Source organism: Perca fluviatilis, chromosome 4, assembly GCF_010015445.1.
Source record: "Perca fluviatilis chromosome 4, GENO_Pfluv_1.0, whole genome shotgun sequence".
NCBI classification, from domain to species: Eukaryota; Metazoa; Chordata; class Actinopteri; order Perciformes; family Percidae; genus Perca; species Perca fluviatilis.
Genome location: NC_053115.1, coordinates 35453347 through 35469914, shown reverse-complemented (window position 1 = coordinate 35469914; position 16568 = coordinate 35453347). Strand labels below are relative to the sequence as shown.

Sequence of the window (16568 nt, the reverse complement as noted above, 5' to 3'; positions counted from 1 at the left end):
AGACTTTCAGTTCACGGCTGTAACGTTACTGTTATATTAACGTTACTGTTACAGCGCCAAGGTCTGATCCCGGCAAACTTTCTGTTGCTGCCGTTGAGTTTGCTGATCTGGCGGAGAGTCACAGGCGATTCGGGATCAGATCATGGGGATCAGACCTCCGGTGCTGGGTCCGACATTAGCTGCTGCCGTTTTCTTCAAGTAGCAGCTAGCTTGCAGCTAGCCATCAGCCCCATTGGTTGTGACCCGGGTCCCTGGTGCCGACTGATTCTGGTCCGTGTGCGAAGCTAGTTTGACCCGCACTGGCTAACATTAGCTGGGTATCAGACGAATCTGCAGAGCTTGTGTTTTATTCATGGGTGTATTAAGGTTTTATTTCCTTTGGGAGATAGTGATATGGTTTGATGCACTATGCCAGGGAGGCTAGCTAGTTGCTTTTAGTCTGAGTCTGTAAGATAACCAAACTTAATTTAAATATAACGTACAAATAGGGAAATAAATGTTTACGTTACATATAAAATAAAGTCCCCTGATATAAATGAAAGTAAAACATGTATTTAGGCTATTGAACTATATTGACTAATGTATATCTTTATATGTATTGCCTCATTTATTCATTTCAGGATTTATTTCATATCCATATTTATGTATATTTAGGTAAAGAGGTGCAAAAAACGGAGGATTAGTCGCTCAGGAAGTTGGGGTACAAGTTTCCCTCAACTGCAGAATCAGACGCTGCAAAGCAGAAGCTAACTTCAGCGTGGTCAGATGAGTCCATACAGTCTATGGTCACATCTTGTTTGAGCCATTTTCAGTGCAAAATCTCCTCACATTTCTTGTAGAAATTCCTCTTGCACCCCCACTTCCCTGTGATATGCACACAGAGATTTCTGCACATGATAGGCTTTTTTTTTCTCGCCATGTCTAAAATCACATCAGAGTAGGAATCCAAAGTCCTTTTAACCTGTGCTGAAAGCAACACTGGTACACTGGCGCTGTTGCCTTGGAAATGACAACATCCGGTCTCAGAATATAAAAAGAAACCAGGACTTTTTTCATTTCTGTTTTCTATTGATTTTTTGTTATATTAAAAAGAAAATGAAAATCAAAGCATATTTTAAATTTCTCTCATCCCTTTGACCATGAAAAGGAAAAAAATGCCTTGTATTTCAATTTTCTAATTTTGTATTTTAAAACAAAAATCAAACAACTATAGTTTTTTGTCTTTAATACCTGTTTCATCCATCCATCCATCTTCGTCCGCTTATCCGGTGTCGGGTCGCGGGGGGAGCAGCTCCAGCAGGGGACCCCAAACTTCCCTTTCCCAAGCCACATTAACCAGCTCCGGCTGGGGGATCCCGAGGCATTCCCAGGCCAGGTTGGAGATATAATCCCTCAACCGAGTCCTGGGTCTTCCCCGAGGCCTCCTCCCAGCTGGACGTGCCTGGAACACCTCCCTAGGGAGGCGCCCACACAGTAGCAGTACACAGTAGAACCTGGTCATACGCCTTCTCCAAATCCACAAAACACACGTAGACCGGATGGGCATACTCCCAGGCTCCCTCCAGGATCCTTGCGAGAGAGAAGATCTGGTCCATTGTTCCACGACCAGGACGGAATCCACATTGTTCCTCTTCAATCTGAGGTTTGAATCGGCCGAACCCTCCTTTCCAGCACCTTGGAGTAGACTTTACCAGGGAGGCTGAGAAGTGTGATACCCCTGTAATTGGCACACACCCTATGGTCCCCCTTTTTGAAAAGGGGAACCACCACCCCAGTCTGCCACTCCTTTGGCCCTGTCCCAGACTTCCACGCAATGTTGAAGAGGCGTGTCAACCAGGACAGCCCCTCCACACCCAGAGCCTTGAGCATTTCTGGACAGATCTCATCAATCCCAGGGGTTTTGCCACTGTGGAGTTGTTTGACTACATAAGTGACTTCCGCCTGGGAAACTGACAACGATTCCCCATCATCCTCCAGCTCTGCCTCTAACATAGAGGGCGTATTAGTCGGATTCAGGAGTTCCTCAAAGTGCTCCTTCCACCGCCCTATTACCTCCTCAGTTGAGGTCAACAGTGTCCCATCCTTACTGTACACAGCTTGGATGGTTCCCCGCTTCCCCCTCCTGAGGTGGCGAACAGTTTTCCAGAGGCACCTTGGTGCCGACCGAAAGTCCTTCTCCATGTCTTCTCCAAACTTCTCCCACACCCGCTGCTTTGCCTCTTTCACGGCAGAGGCTGCAGCCCTTTGGGCCCTTCGGTACCCCACAACTGCCTCCGGAGTCCTCTGGGATAACATATCCCGGTAAAACTCCTTCTTCAGTCAGACGGCTTCCCTGACCACCGGTGTCCACTATGGTGTTCATGGGTTACCGCCCCTTGAGGCACCTAAGACCCTAAGACCACAGCTCCTCGCCGCAGCTTCAGCAATGGAAACTTTGAACATTGTCCACTCAGGTTCAATGCCCCCAGCCTCCACAGGAATGCACGAAAAGCTCCGCTGGAGGTGTGAGATGAAAGTCTGTCGGACAGGGGCCTCCTCCAGACGTTCCCAATTTACCCGCACTACCCGTTTGGGCTTACCAGGTCTGTCCAGAGTCTTCCCCCACCCCCTGACCCAACTCACCACCAGATGGTGATCGGTTGACAGCTCCGCCCCTCTCTGCACCCGAGTGTCCAAAACATATGGCCTCAGATCAGATGAAACGATTATAAAATCAATCATTGACCTTTGGCCTAGGCTGCTCTGGTACCAAGTACACTTATGAGCATCCCTATGTTCGAACATGGTGTTTGTTATAGACAATCCATGACTAGCACAGAAGTCCAACAACAAACAACCACTCTGGTTTAGATCAGGGAGGCCGTTCCTCCCAATCACGCCTCTCCATGTGTCTCCATCATTGCCCACGTGCGCGTTGAAGTCCCCCAGCAGAACAATGGAGTCCCCCACTGGAGCCCCATGCAGGACTCCACTCAAGGTCTCCAAGAAGGCCGAATACTCCGAACTCCTGTTTGGTGCATATGCACAAACAACAGTCAGCGTTTTCCCCCCCACAACCCGCAGGCGTAGGGAGGCGACCCTCTCGTCCACTGGGGGAAACTCCAACGTAGCGGCGCTCAGCCGGGGGCTTGTGAGTATCCCCACACCCGCCCGGCGCCTCACACCCTGGGCAACTCCGGAGAAGAAAAGAGCCCAACCCCTATCCAGGAGTATGGTTCCAGAACCAAGACCGTGCGTAGAGGTAAGCCCCACCAGATCTAGCCGGTAGCACTCCACCTCCTGCACCAGTTCCGGCTCCTTCCCCCACAGAGAGGTGACATTCCACGTCCCCAGAGCCAGCGTCTGCTAGTGATGACGAACTGACCGAAGAGCCGGTTATTAACCCGATTCGTGTCACTGAGCCGGGAGAATCAAGTGCCATACGTCAATGAACCGACTCACTCCTGTTTTTTACCTCATTAGCGCCTCCACTGGAGTGGTGGTAGAATCAATCAGGAAATGGGCTACCTCGAGCAGCACGATTCATTGGACCGAAAGAGTTGTTAAGAGAGTTGTAGAGACCGTGCACCCGGCTACTGCCGAGAGTCTGCACTGCCGAGAGTCGAGACCGAATGTAACCGTTAACAACCGCTCGAGTATATAAGCAAACGGTTTGTCTAACGGTTCTCGGCAAGTTTGAGTTATTAACCAAGCCTTGTTTCTGATGCATCTTAGGTGATTGTGTTCGGAAATTCACACATTATTGATTGGGAAGTGCATCACATACAAATACACATGTTATCTTAGTTATGTTAAGTTAAATGTTAGAGAAGTTAATGTTACAGGCTGTCACGAGCAGACCCGGGCGGGCACCCGGATACTGCCGAGACCGGGAGTAGCCGGATGCCGCAGCCGCAGGCACGTGAACCGTTGACCGAATCTATAGACTCGGTTCGCCAACCAACAACCGTCCGGTTGAACCGACTTGCGTAAAAGAGCCGGTTGTCACATCACTAGCGTCTGCTGCCCGGGTCTGTTCCGTCGAGGCCACCTTCACTGCCTGTTTATGAAAGGAAAATTGAATGACCAAAAGATACACTGACCCTTAACCATCTCTACATCTACATACATATATGTATATAAACTATCGCTCTGTTCAATTAATTAAATGATAATGTAATGAAAATGTATTTCCACAATTGCATTATAGGCTAATTTGAGTAAAAATAAAAATCCAACAAAACATTTCAATGAGCACGCTCTGTTTTAAAGCTAGAGTTAAGAAAACTAGACGACCTAAGGAATCCAACCAACAACCATGTCATGCTAACTCCGTTCTCTCGGGAACATACAACAACAAACATCTAGCTAGCAAGCTACACACTGTAAATGACAAGTTTTGAAGAAGAAAATTTGGATTGTGCAACAAGGCAGGCCTGTTTGGTCATACACAAAGTCACCCCTTACGGTAGGGTTCCACACAACGAAATACCTCGCGAATTTCGGCCAACGAAAGTTTGCCTCGGGGGCGTGGTTGCGAAAACAACACGCAAGTCCGCAAAATTTTTTTAAATGTCCCGGGCTGTCAGAAGACAGGGCGGTAAAAATGCACAGCAGCAAACCATCGGTTAAATGTTAGCTCATAAATGCTCTGGTAACCTGGCTATATAGCCTAGCTGCCTTGCTATGCTTACAATGAAATGCAATGTCCGAAAATGCAAGCCGTATACCTGTCGGCTAGCTGAATAATTTTGAGTGTTTAAACTATCTACAGTGGTCTATTTGGTGGTGTTTGCCCTGTTTAAGTTTGTGTGACATATAAACAATCCGTATTGCTACAAGTGTCAATGTTCGCCAACAAAACATGTAATCAAACAAATGCACAAGTAGCCTAGCTAGCTAGCTGCCTGGCTAGGCTACAATGAAATCCAATGTCCGAACATGCTAGCGATTAGCCTGTCGGCTAGCTGAAAAGTTTGAGTGTTTAAACTAACATATACAGTGATCTATTTAGTGGTGTATGTGCCCTAACTAAGTTTGTGTGTCATATAAAACACAATTCGTGTTGAAAGAAGTACCAATGTTCGTGTAGAAACATTTTAATCACATCAAAATGTTCATGATACGGCGCTGATAACCTCCGCCATCTTTGTCAGACTTTTTTTGTAACTCCCGCCTCCAAACACAAACACACGGACCTGATTGGTTCTCGAGTGGTCCTCATTTGAGTAAAGTTAAACTTTCATCAACTTTATTTCGCTCCCCTCAGCGATTCGCTCTCATCTCGCTCAATCAGGGCGAATTTCGTCTCCATTCAACCTCAATGAGAGCAAAGCAAAATTTCGCTGTGTGGAAACCTACCGTTAGGCTACTTCTGAAATAAGGCTACGCCTCTGCGTGAAGGGGGCTAAATAATACTCGAAAGGTAGGCTACATTTTGGCGAAGGAAAAACTGAAGCAACTCCACATGATTCTAACATAGAAACATGTTTATGGAGGCTTTTGGGAAGAATGGCTGTAAAGTTGATTTAGTGCTCAAAACAGGGTTTTCACATCACAGGAAGCATTGTGGAGGCGTCTTCACATCATTCCCACACAGAAACATGTTTATGTGAGCTTATGGTAAGAAGTGGCTGTAAAGTCGTTTTAGTGATGCACACAAACTTTTCACCTATTTAAAAATGGTGTAATTGAATTTTTCTGCATACTGGGTAGAGGTGAAAGTCGCGATGCCGACGTGGACGATTCTGCATCGATGCAGTGCTGACCATGATCGACTGATGTTGCTTGTGAATTTTGCGGTCGCTGTTTCATGTGTTGGTTGTGTTAAGACTGTTAAGTGTCATTTTTAAGAGCAGATGCAATAAAAAGGGGAGTTCATAGTAAATATCTGACTGCTCGAATTTGTTGATGAAAACCACGTGTATAATAATATTGAGGAATAATAATTACACCAGCAATGCATCATGATGCCAATATGTAGACCTACATCATTCCCGAATGATGTAGCCTACATATTTCTCGACATTCTTTTAATAAATGGCTCGAAAAATAATGCAAATAGCTGCTGTTTGGGAAAAAAATCTCCCAGACTAGGTTTGGATTAAGCCCTGAATCTGAACAGCTGGCTCCACAGTCCAAAATTAAAACTACTCACTGATCCTTTAACCTGTGAGCGGTATGTTGAGCCTCTTCGGGACTTTCCTTCCTGGGAAAGTTGGACAGTTGTCGACCTCTGGTGTCAAAACTTCGCCAATAAGTTTTTCCTCTTATGACTTGACACGGCTGCCACGTAGCTCAGACTTCGAGGGAAGGGCCATAAGTCTTCAGGAGCATCTCTTTATTATCCCCTCCGCTGTTTACGGTGAGTCCATTTCCCTTCCCGGATGTCTCATAGCCGAACTAGTCCACAGCGGATTAAAGTGTCTTCAATGTTCATTAACAGTTTTACAAACACAGCGAGGAAGCAGACTGTCGCATCTACTGTCTGCCCCGTTAACAACGGACAAATAGTGCGAGTCGATGAATAGAGGCTCTATTGTCCACAACTGAAACTGTTAGCAGGTCAGGGACTGTAGACAGCGAGGACTGGAGAGAACATGGTCACTGGTCAGGTCGGTTTTCTTTTAAACTAATTGAGACAGTTGTGAGATAGACCCAGTGGTGGAATGTGACCATACAATTACTCAAGTACTGTACAGTTTTGAGCATTTCATGCCACTTTTTACTTCTACTCCACAACAGTTTGGAGGGAATATTGTACTTCTTACTCCACTACACTTATCTGAAAACAGCTAGCCTAGTTAAGAATTTCCATACAAAACATATACAAAGATCATCAAATATGATGCATTGCTCCAGTACATTTTGCTTGAGTAAAGGATCTGAATATTTCCTCATCCACTGGATAAACCAGTTTACACTCTTCACTTCCTTATGTATGATCACTGTACTGATTTAGTTTCTGCATATATATATATATATATATATATATATATATATATATATATATATATATATATATATATATGTATGTATGTATGTATGTATATATATATATATATATATATATATATATATATATATATGTAAACTAGCTAGCAGCTATTGTAAAGTTTCTCTGTTCGAGTTGAAATTGTCAGAATTTTGAACTATGATGCTACATATACAGTAACCCTAACAGGAACTGCACAGTTACAATTGATGGGAGGTTTTGTGTGCCTGTCCAAATATTGTTTTGAGTTTGAAACATCTCTCTCCCAGTTACGACTGACTTCTTGGTCCACTAACACATCAACTTTTTTTTTAGATTACTCTTTGGGATTTCCACCTTTAATGGATAGGACAGTTAGATATGAGAAGGGGGAAGATATGTAGGAAATTGTCACATGTCAGACTCAAACCCTGGACCTTCTGCACCGAGGAATAAACCTTTATATATGTGCACCTGCTCTACCAACTGAGCTTACCAAGCCACACGCTCACATGATTTTGTCGACTAATTGATTAGTTGATTTAATCGACAGATCTGTAAAACTGAGTTTCCCCACAAGAAGCATGCAAAGCACCACTTTAAATCTTGTGTTTACCAGAGATAATAATATAAGTTCCTTATAGGAAATAAGTCATTCAGTATGAAAAAAAACATAAAAATGACTAATCGACTAAAGAAATCTTAGTTGTCTAAGACCAAAATGGGGGGCAGCCCAACTCAAAGTTAATTTCTGTAGAGGTGGTGCTTGTAATCACACTGGTGTAGATTCCTCCACCGAATCCCCACTGCTCTGTCATTATCAGCTGATATTTGGTGTTAATATAGGACTAAACAAGCTAACTGATTGCGTCACAGCTATTTATTTTGTTGAGCCCATCTCAAGTGGACTCCCTAATGAAATCATGGCAATCAACAAAAGGGTTGTCATGGTGACAGGGCTGCAGCAGGCTCTTGTGGGCTCCCTTGTCTTGTCTATTCAACGTACACAAGACTCACAGTGGGTGCCAGACCAGGAGAGTACTGCAGGAACTGGAGATTGTCCGAACCATTATTATTTTCTTATGTTTTGCTTATATTTCACAGAGGATGTCTTCCAAGAAATGAATCCAGTCCTGCACAGCCTGACTGAAATGTGAATGTAACAGGACAGAAGCAATGGGTAAGTTAAATGTAAATGTCTGATTCTCCATTGTAAAGCAGTTAAACTGTGTTTAGTTTTACTCTGATGTAAAGGATAGCAAGGGAAGGAACAAATTCATTAAATATTTTCCCTGTAAGGCTGACCAGTGTGTCCTGGTTGGTGATGGTGCAGTGGATATGACACATACCTTTAGTGTGGGAGATCTGGGTTCAATTCCCACTGTTATACATTAACCAATGTGTCCCTGAGCAAGACACTTAACCCCTAGTTGCTCCAGAGGCATGCAACCTCTGATATACCATATAGCAATTGTAAGTCACTTTGAATAAAAAGCGTCAGCTAAATGACATGTAATGTCTGTTTAAAGTCAATGCAGATACCATTTCTTTAGTGTCACAGCTCTGAAACTACATTTAGACCACCAATAGTCCTTAAAAAAATCATAAAACTTTTCAAATCAATCAATCAATCAATAAAATGTGCAAAGAAACTTAATTCTGTCAGGTTTACACATGGACTGTGTCTGCAGTCAGTGAGGAACTGTTGAATTGATGGCAGGGTTAATCTTTTATCCAAGCTTTCATGTGGACTACCGTCTGCCTCATTTGCATTTCTGTCAATAGACACTGCACATGAAAGACTCAGGTTAATGTGAGAAACAGCTGCGGAACAGTTGGAGTGATGAATGTGAATCATTCATTTGGAATTAACTAAAATATGATACATTCTGTAAACTAATGTAAAAAAAAACATTTTGAGATTGGATATACTTTGCACAACAGAGCTTTGATCAAATTCATAAAAACACAGGAAACCTATAGACTGCGACGACTTTACCTTATATTGTATATTATGTATTGCGTAAAGCTAATTTATATCTACCTGAGTAAAAACATAGTCTACATTTAGACCATAGACTGTAGAAAACGTGGCTTTAGCTTAGTGGTACCCAAACCTTTTTCAACCACAGCACCCCTTCATAGGATTTGTTTAGCTGAGACACGGCGGAGTGAAGCAGCACCCATTTTGGAAACCACTGCTCAAGCATTTATGACCTCATCCATTGCTTCCTGTAGGCACATTTTTAGGATATGACTTACAGACTGCTGTCTGGAGATGTTAATAGAGCATGAAATTCCTGTAAATACAGTAAACACTTTTTAAATATGAAGTCAAATCTGCTGTCTTGAGAAAAAAAAAGGACTTTGTATTTCTTTTTTTTTGAATGGATGTTAATAGAGCTTCTGATTTTTTGGAGTCCGCATCTATTGGCCATTAGTGGTACTATTTGATGAAAACCCCATGAAGGTGAAACATTGATATAAAATTCGCAAGTTCACCACAGAGTTTATTTTGCTGTGTAAATGTATATCTTTTGTTAAGAGTGCTCTTCTAAAATAGTAAGCCACTGAATTTTTTCCTTCCTCCCAGGTAGTTCCATCCTCCTGTTGGCCAGTGTTGTTTCCAGTCTGGGCGGCCTGGTCTTTGGTTATGAGTTGGGCATCATCTCAGGTGCTTTGCTGCAGCTCAAAGCAGAGTTCAGACTTTCATGTGTCCAGCAGGAGGCTCTGGTTAGCTCTTTGTTGATAGGAGCTCTGCTGGCCTCCATCGTGGGCGGCTGTTTGATCGACCATCGGGGCCGCAGGAACTCCATCCTCCTTAGCAATGTCTTGATCCTGATCGGCAGCCTGGTCCTGCTCATCGACTCCTTCTCTGCACTGGTGGTGGGCAGGATGACACTGGGCTTCGCCATGTGTATATCCTCCATGTCCTGCTGCATCTATGTGTCCGAGATGGTCACCCCGGACCGAAGGGGCTTTCTGGTAACACTGTATGAAGCTGGAATCACTGTGGGCATCCTAGCAGCTTATGCTATGAACTACATCCTGTCTGACTCCAAAAGAGGGTGGAAGTGGATGTTTGGATTAGCCGTAGTACCGACTGTGATTCAGCTGGTCTCTATCTGGTTTCTTCCATCCAGCACGAAGGAATCTTTAAGCCAAAAGTATTGCTTTCAAACTGAAAGAGACCAAATAAGTGCTGTCGGAAACCAAGAAGCAGATGACTCAGAAGTCAGTATGGAAAACAGGAAGGTTCAGTTCAACATCATGTACCTTATACAGCGTAAAGACAACATGAGGACTCGGACTGTCATTGGCCTCGGACTGGTGCTCTTTCAGCAGTTCACAGGCCAGCCCAATGTTCTCCTCTATGCCTCCACTATCTTCCACTCGGTGGGGTTTCAGAGCAATGCCTCAGCAGTGCTGGCGTCTGTTGGCTTGGGGTTAGTCAAAGTGATCACTACTCTAACCTCCATGGTGTTTTCAGACAGGGTGGGCAGGAGGCCTCTGCTCATCAGTGGGTGCTCTGTTATGGCGCTGTGTCTGATAACCATTGGACTCCTCAGTGGGCATTCATTGATGAATGCTAAGAGGCCTTGTAATTCTGAGGACTTTAACGTTAACAGAACAGATGTAACTCATTTAAATGTTGGTAATCATGTTTTTGACATGCCTGAGAGCCAAAAACTCCTTAATACCAACACACAGGATCAAGATGTAGTACTTGATCAAGTTAGACAGAAACCACCGGACACTCCTCTGGCATCTACTCCTGGCGCCCATGGCACAGTTGTGAACTGGATCATTCTTGTGTGTATGATGACTGTCGTCAGTGCATACTCCGTTGGATTTGGACCAAGTTTGTATATTCGCTCAAAATGTTTATTTTTAATTTTTATATATAACCATTTTTATTCCGAATTGTGTATTTAAAGCTACAAAAGGCAAGATTGATAGAAATACCCATACTATAAACTAATACACGTACTATTATGTGTAATAGACACTTTAATAAGCATTTTAGAGCTGCTAGCATGCAAAGATGCCTACCGCCTTTAAAATAACCCTATCCAACTTTGAGTGGGTTATTAGAGCTGGTAAATTAAGCCGTTTCTTTTGTCTTTGACCAGTGACCTGGCTTCTCCTGAGTGAAATATTTCCACCCGCTGTCAGAGGAAGGGCATTCGCATTCACCAGCTGCTTCAACTGGGCTGCCAACCTGTTGGTCACATTCACATTCTTGAATTGTATCGGTGAGTTCCCATACATTCCCATACATACCTGGCGCAAATTTTTCCTAGTAACCGTAGGAAAAGTGCAGGTGTAACAAAAAAAATTAATAATGTTCCATTGACATGATAATATCACCTTTTTAAGAAGATATGATGAACTTGTTGGCAAAATGCAAACTGTAAAGGATGAAGTAGAATGCAAATGAGTTGCAAGATGGGATATGTTAGACGGAAACAGTAATTGGAATAATGTTAATTTGTCAGTCCATTTTAAAATTCAGTTATTAAGTAATTATTAGGAAATATATATATAGGGGTGGGAATCACCAGAAGCCTCACGATACGATATCATCACGATACTTCTGTCACGATATAATATTATTGCGATTTTAAAGATATTGTAATATTCTGCGATATATATTGCAATTTATTACCTTTTTTCCAACTTCAAATTTCAAATTATGTCCCCAAAAGAAAACTTTGTCAACATCTGTTTTATCTAAAAAGATACATTTCTCTGTTTGTTCATCTCACTTCAATTGTATTGCTGCAAAATGGGATTGTCAAGCTGACCATCACATATATAATAAAAGATCAATACTTGGCATCTGTGTATCAGTATTGCCACGGAAAATATTGCGATACTATGCTGTATCGTTTTTTTTCCCCCACCCCTAATATATATACATATATATATATATATATATATATATATATATATATATATATATATATATATATATATATATATATATATATATATATTATAAGGAAATATAATAAACAAGTGATCTTGCTCAACCCAGGATTTTCTGTACTAGAAGGTGGATTAGTTGTTATCGGGTTCAATCGCCGTGGAAACTCATGCTGAACACCTAACCTGGTCGGGAGCAGGTTAAGTTGGAGATTAGAGAACAACCGGTGTAAAAGCCACCGCTACGGACCAATCAATAGATTGATACCCGCGTCACCGTTCTTAAAGAAGATCAGAAAAAAAAAAAAAAAAAAAAAAAAAAAAAAAAAAAAAAAAAAAAAAAAAAAAAAAAAAAAAAAAGAAAGAGAGAGAGAGAGAGAGAGAGAGAGAGAGAGAGAGAGAAAAAAAAAAAAAAAAAAAAAAAGAGAGAGAGAGAGAGAGAGAGAGAGAGAGAGAGAGAGAGAGAGAGAGAGAGAGAGAGAGAGAGAGAGAGGTGCGCTCATAAAAGTTAAAACATTTAGAGACCGACAACCCCGTTAACATTCCCTGATGGGTATTTTTATGAAATATATATATTTTAATGGGAGGGAATTGCATATCGGCTTCTTGAGCCGTGTGTCGCCAATGTACATATCGGTTTGAATTATGTTTTTATATTTTTTATTTGCTCTCACGATCGTTTCCCACTGCTGGGGATGCAACTGAAATAATAGGCTAAAGCAACGACCGTTTATGGAAAGCACAAGTGTAATTATGGTCAGATCTTTCATAGATCTTCGTCCTGACTGATGGGGAAGTGATATTGATATTTTATGTTCACTTTTATGTGAACGTGCGTGCCGCTGGATTGGGAAACCCTGAGTTGACTGAACTAGTTGATAACCAGCGTCGTAATACAGGATATGCGGGACCGTGGTTGTTAGGTTTGGTGAAGCCGGATTACTGAAAGAAATCCAGGCCATGTTGATCTTGCTTCGTAGTACAGAGGCCCGTTCCAGAAAGCAGGTTTAGTTTAAACTCTGAGTTGGTTAACCCTGAGATGAGGGAAACTCTGGGTTTTCCGTTCCAGAAAGAGAGGTAACTTAACCTCAGAGTCAGTTACTATGGTAACTGAGTCTGTGAACCTAACCTGGTCGGGAGCAGGTTTTCTTCAAGAAACCTTGAGTTTCTCTCATTCTCCTCCCTCTCAGAGGGAGGGGAAACTCATTTCCTCATTCATTCAGTCTGTATCAGGCACATTTTAATGCAGTTTGTTATCTGCATGAATAAAAAAACGTATTGGTTTATGTTAGGCAGACTATAAAATGTTTTTTTTCTCAAATATGTCATGTCCTTTTGTCGACGATCCCGTTGATGAAAAAGCTGTATTAATTCAGAGAGTTTACGTCGGGAGATGATATTGAGTCCCGACTAGATGTTTTTTCATTTCCACATAACCGATTTGAGTGGTATTTTTTTATCACAGTCTATTAGATACCTTATCCTTTCACTAGTTCAACATCGTGGACAGGCTTTAACATCCCAGCAGATTCTTTGTGTCGCATTACGTTTTTTGCAAACGGCAGTTTTCTTTATAACAGCAGCGGATCATACTGTAATAGTAAAGCCACTGTATGTAGAGCCGTCAGAAAGTGTGATCGCTCTGAAACGTTTTTTAAACATGTTCCCTGGACACAAACTAGTGAGAGCCATTAAAAAGACAATAAATGATTATACTTATAGTTCTGTTAATGATCATGGTGCTGCAGCCTCAGAATGGTAATAGTACAGTTTACTTTTTCGCCCGCAGGATTGCACCTGAATAAAATTATAGGTGTAGCCTACAATTCCAGTTTTCACCAGTAGCCTAATATTATTATAAGTTAACTGTGATTAAATATGAAATGAATACACTGTTAATGCGTACGCATTGACTCGAGCAGCAATTTTCTCCCACACCAATTCTCTCTCTTTTGCAGCAGCAGCCGCTGTCTTGCTTTTTTAATGAAATGCATGTTCAAACTCGCTGTTTGTGCGCATGAGTATTTCCGCCGTTTGTTTGTGGTTGTTACCATGGTGAATCGTAGAATCATGGCTCCATTCATACTGCCTTATGTGCACACGCGTAACCCTGAGTGAACCTACTCCGAGTTGATTGAACCAACTCAAATCAGCTGTTCTGGAACCGAAAACTCGGAGTTTCCCATCTCAGGGTAAATCAACTCAGACATCAGGGTTAGACTCAGAGTTTGTTAAACCTCCTTCCTGGAACGGGCCTCTGGCCTCTGCACAACGAACCATAACAAACAGTGTTCCAGCCAATAACCGACAAGAAGGAGTTGGTTGAGTCATGAATACACATTGTGGAAGTAGCCTACGTGTTAATGCTGCTGCATCAACCAACTCCTTCTTGTCGGTTATTGGCTGGAACACTGTTTATGTTTCGTGGGACAGGTTGGTGCAGTTTGTTTTTGTTGCCGTTTGTGGAGCCTGAGCTGTCTTCAGAGACCGCGTTTTTTTTACAGTGTGTTCAGGGGACAGGCAGCTAGCGGATAGTGAGGAGATGTTTGCTGTATGTGACGAAAAATGTTGTAGCCTAAAAAACGCGTCACATCACTTAGAGCACCTTTAAAATGTCTGCTGAGAAAACAGGAGAGACATGTCAGTGCATACACACCTACATAGGCAGACGTCTTATCAAATGAAGGGAAAACATCTGTGTGGGTGGACCACTGTGTACCACTGTAATGCTTAAAAGCTAGCAAGATGTGAAAGTAGCATCTCCTCTGGGCTCCGTAAAGTTATTTATTGCTGTCGGTGTGTAAAGACCATTTCAAACTATATTTAAAAAAGGTTATATTGGAAATAGTTGCTAAGCCTGCCTTCAAGATAAAAATAAATAAACTGTAATGCTGCTTCAAAGTAAATTTAAGAGCAAACATGACTTATCTTATAAAAATATGATACTTCTGAAGCCATAAAATCACTTTGTATAGCTGTATTCATTGATAAATTAATTTCCGTTCTGACTACAAACTCCAATGACCAACAGAGAGTGGACTGTGTTTTTAATCAACAGATGCGATCGGTCTGTCTGGGATGTTTCTTTTGTATGGGATGGCTGCTGTGGCAGCTGCGGTCTTCTTCTTCTTCATGCTACCAGAGACCAAAGGGAAGACTCTGGAGCAGATAGACAAGGAGCTGCGTTCAAACAAGTAAGATCTATATTTGTCGGATTAGAAACACAAAATAATGTCAGGTGGCATGCTAAGACACTGATGTGTGTGTTCTTGGCCTTGTTTTGCAGGTTTTATCATAGCGAGGAGTGCTGTTGCATCATCAGCTGGAGAAATACTTCCCCACAGTACCAAAGAGTGCACTGTCAAGTTAGCCCCTCAGGGTGATATGCTCAGTTTACACTATTACCTGTGGATTTGTCTGATCATTTGACCACTCTAGTTTGGGTCTCCTTAAGCAATAAAATGAATTAATAAAAAAAGTAAAAGTTAAACTGTTAAAATGTGTGTGAGTGGATAGCAGCAGGTACAAAGGACCGCCTGAAGTGCTTAGTTTTAGACCTCGTTGGGATGATCCAGTGGCTAAATGAGCTGCCCATCGGCCAACAGCTTGTGTGCCACTAACTCCAGACTGTCCAGTTCTAGCCCAATCAGAGCTGGACTTGATGCCACCTACCCAGCACACTGGCTACTACAGAGTGATAGAAGAGCTTCAGAAGCCTGTTGCACACACTGAAGCATCTGAGTCTGCTCTGGCCTTTCCTGAAGAGGGCTTCAGTGTTGTGGAACCAGTCCTGTTTTTTTTTTCCTTCTGAGTCCACCCTCTCCACTTCCTCTCCTTGGATGATAAACAGGACAGGGGGCCTCTTGTTCCTCTGGTAACCCACCACCAGCTCTTTTGTCTTTTGATATTGAGCTTCAGTTGATTGTTGTTGCCCCACGTGATGAAGCTCTCCATCAGTCCTCTGTACTTGTCTTTGCTGATGCATAATGCATTACCAACATGTGCATACTGTATGTACATTTAAAGTTATTTGTCTTCATATTTAGTCTTCTGCCCATACTGGCCACAAAGTAATACCTCCCTATTTTGACTCAAATGTTAATTCGTGGACAAAATCTACAGTCCTTGTTTTGTTCTTTTAACACAGAGGTGATTTTGTACTCAGAGGCTAACTCGGAAGATATCCACTTTGGATTGGTCAAACTCAAGACTGCTGGAGCCTCATATTAGCAGAGCACATAAAAGGGACTGTGGATTCTGTCTGTTAGTGTCACATTAGAAAGGGATAACTACACAACCAGTATGGACAGAAGGAAGAATTACAGTAACTATTAACTCTCAATGTTAATAAATGTTTATAAATAATGCATTCAAACACTTGGAAAAACCTTTAATTTATAATGTAAATTGTAGCAGTATAGTTTTAAAAATCCTTAATTTGCATTTGTATATGTAAGAAGAGTGGTCTGTATGAACATGACAGTCAGATGTTCCTGATAAATAAAACGTTTATTTACACAAATATTTTCAAATACTAGTCTTCTACATAAGGACATAAAAATATATACAGCAATGTAGGGACTCAAACTGCTCCGTTCTCAGGTCAATGTACACATGTTCAGATTTATTTGCATTTTCAGGTTTTGAAATAAAAGAAAAAAAAAAAAGATGCGTATGTACAGCCGGA

At 42.1% G+C, this 16568-nt stretch overlaps 1 protein-coding gene and 1 gene segment (V, D, J or C); one reads left to right on the top strand and one right to left on the bottom strand.

The window, feature by feature from the left end:
* The window catches only part of LOC120556915, a 22464-nt gene extending 16321 nt beyond the window's left edge, over positions 1 to 6143 (bottom strand). Inside the window, exon 1 of the C gene segment in view lies at positions 6137 to 6143.
* On the top strand, positions 5380 to 16568 carry slc2a10 (solute carrier family 2 member 10). Of its 3 annotated transcripts, none has more exons than XM_039796789.1 (6): positions 5380 to 5404; positions 8057 to 8132; positions 9546 to 10814; positions 11086 to 11208; positions 14940 to 15075; positions 15168 to 16568. In XM_039796789.1, the coding sequence occupies exons 2-6, from the start codon at positions 8129 to 8131 to the stop codon at positions 15262 to 15264; spliced, it is 1629 nt and encodes a 542-aa protein (XP_039652723.1). In that variant the 5' UTR covers positions 5380 to 5404; positions 8057 to 8128; the 3' UTR covers positions 15265 to 16568. The 3 variants fall into 3 exon arrangements, with proteins under 3 accessions (XP_039652723.1, XP_039652721.1, XP_039652722.1); XM_039796787.1 differs by lacking the exon at positions 5380 to 5404 and adding an exon at positions 6197 to 6343; XM_039796788.1 differs by lacking the exon at positions 5380 to 5404 and adding an exon at positions 6386 to 6593.

Coding starts and splice junctions, on each gene's coding strand:
- slc2a10 (XM_039796789.1), top strand. Junction 11,209..14,939: donor CACATTCTTGAATTGTATCG/GTGAGTTCCCAT, acceptor TTTAATCAACAG/ATGCGATCGGTCTGTCTGGG. Junction 15,076..15,167: donor AAGGAGCTGCGTTCAAACAA/GTAAGATCTATA, acceptor CTTGTTTTGCAG/GTTTTATCATAGCGAGGAGT.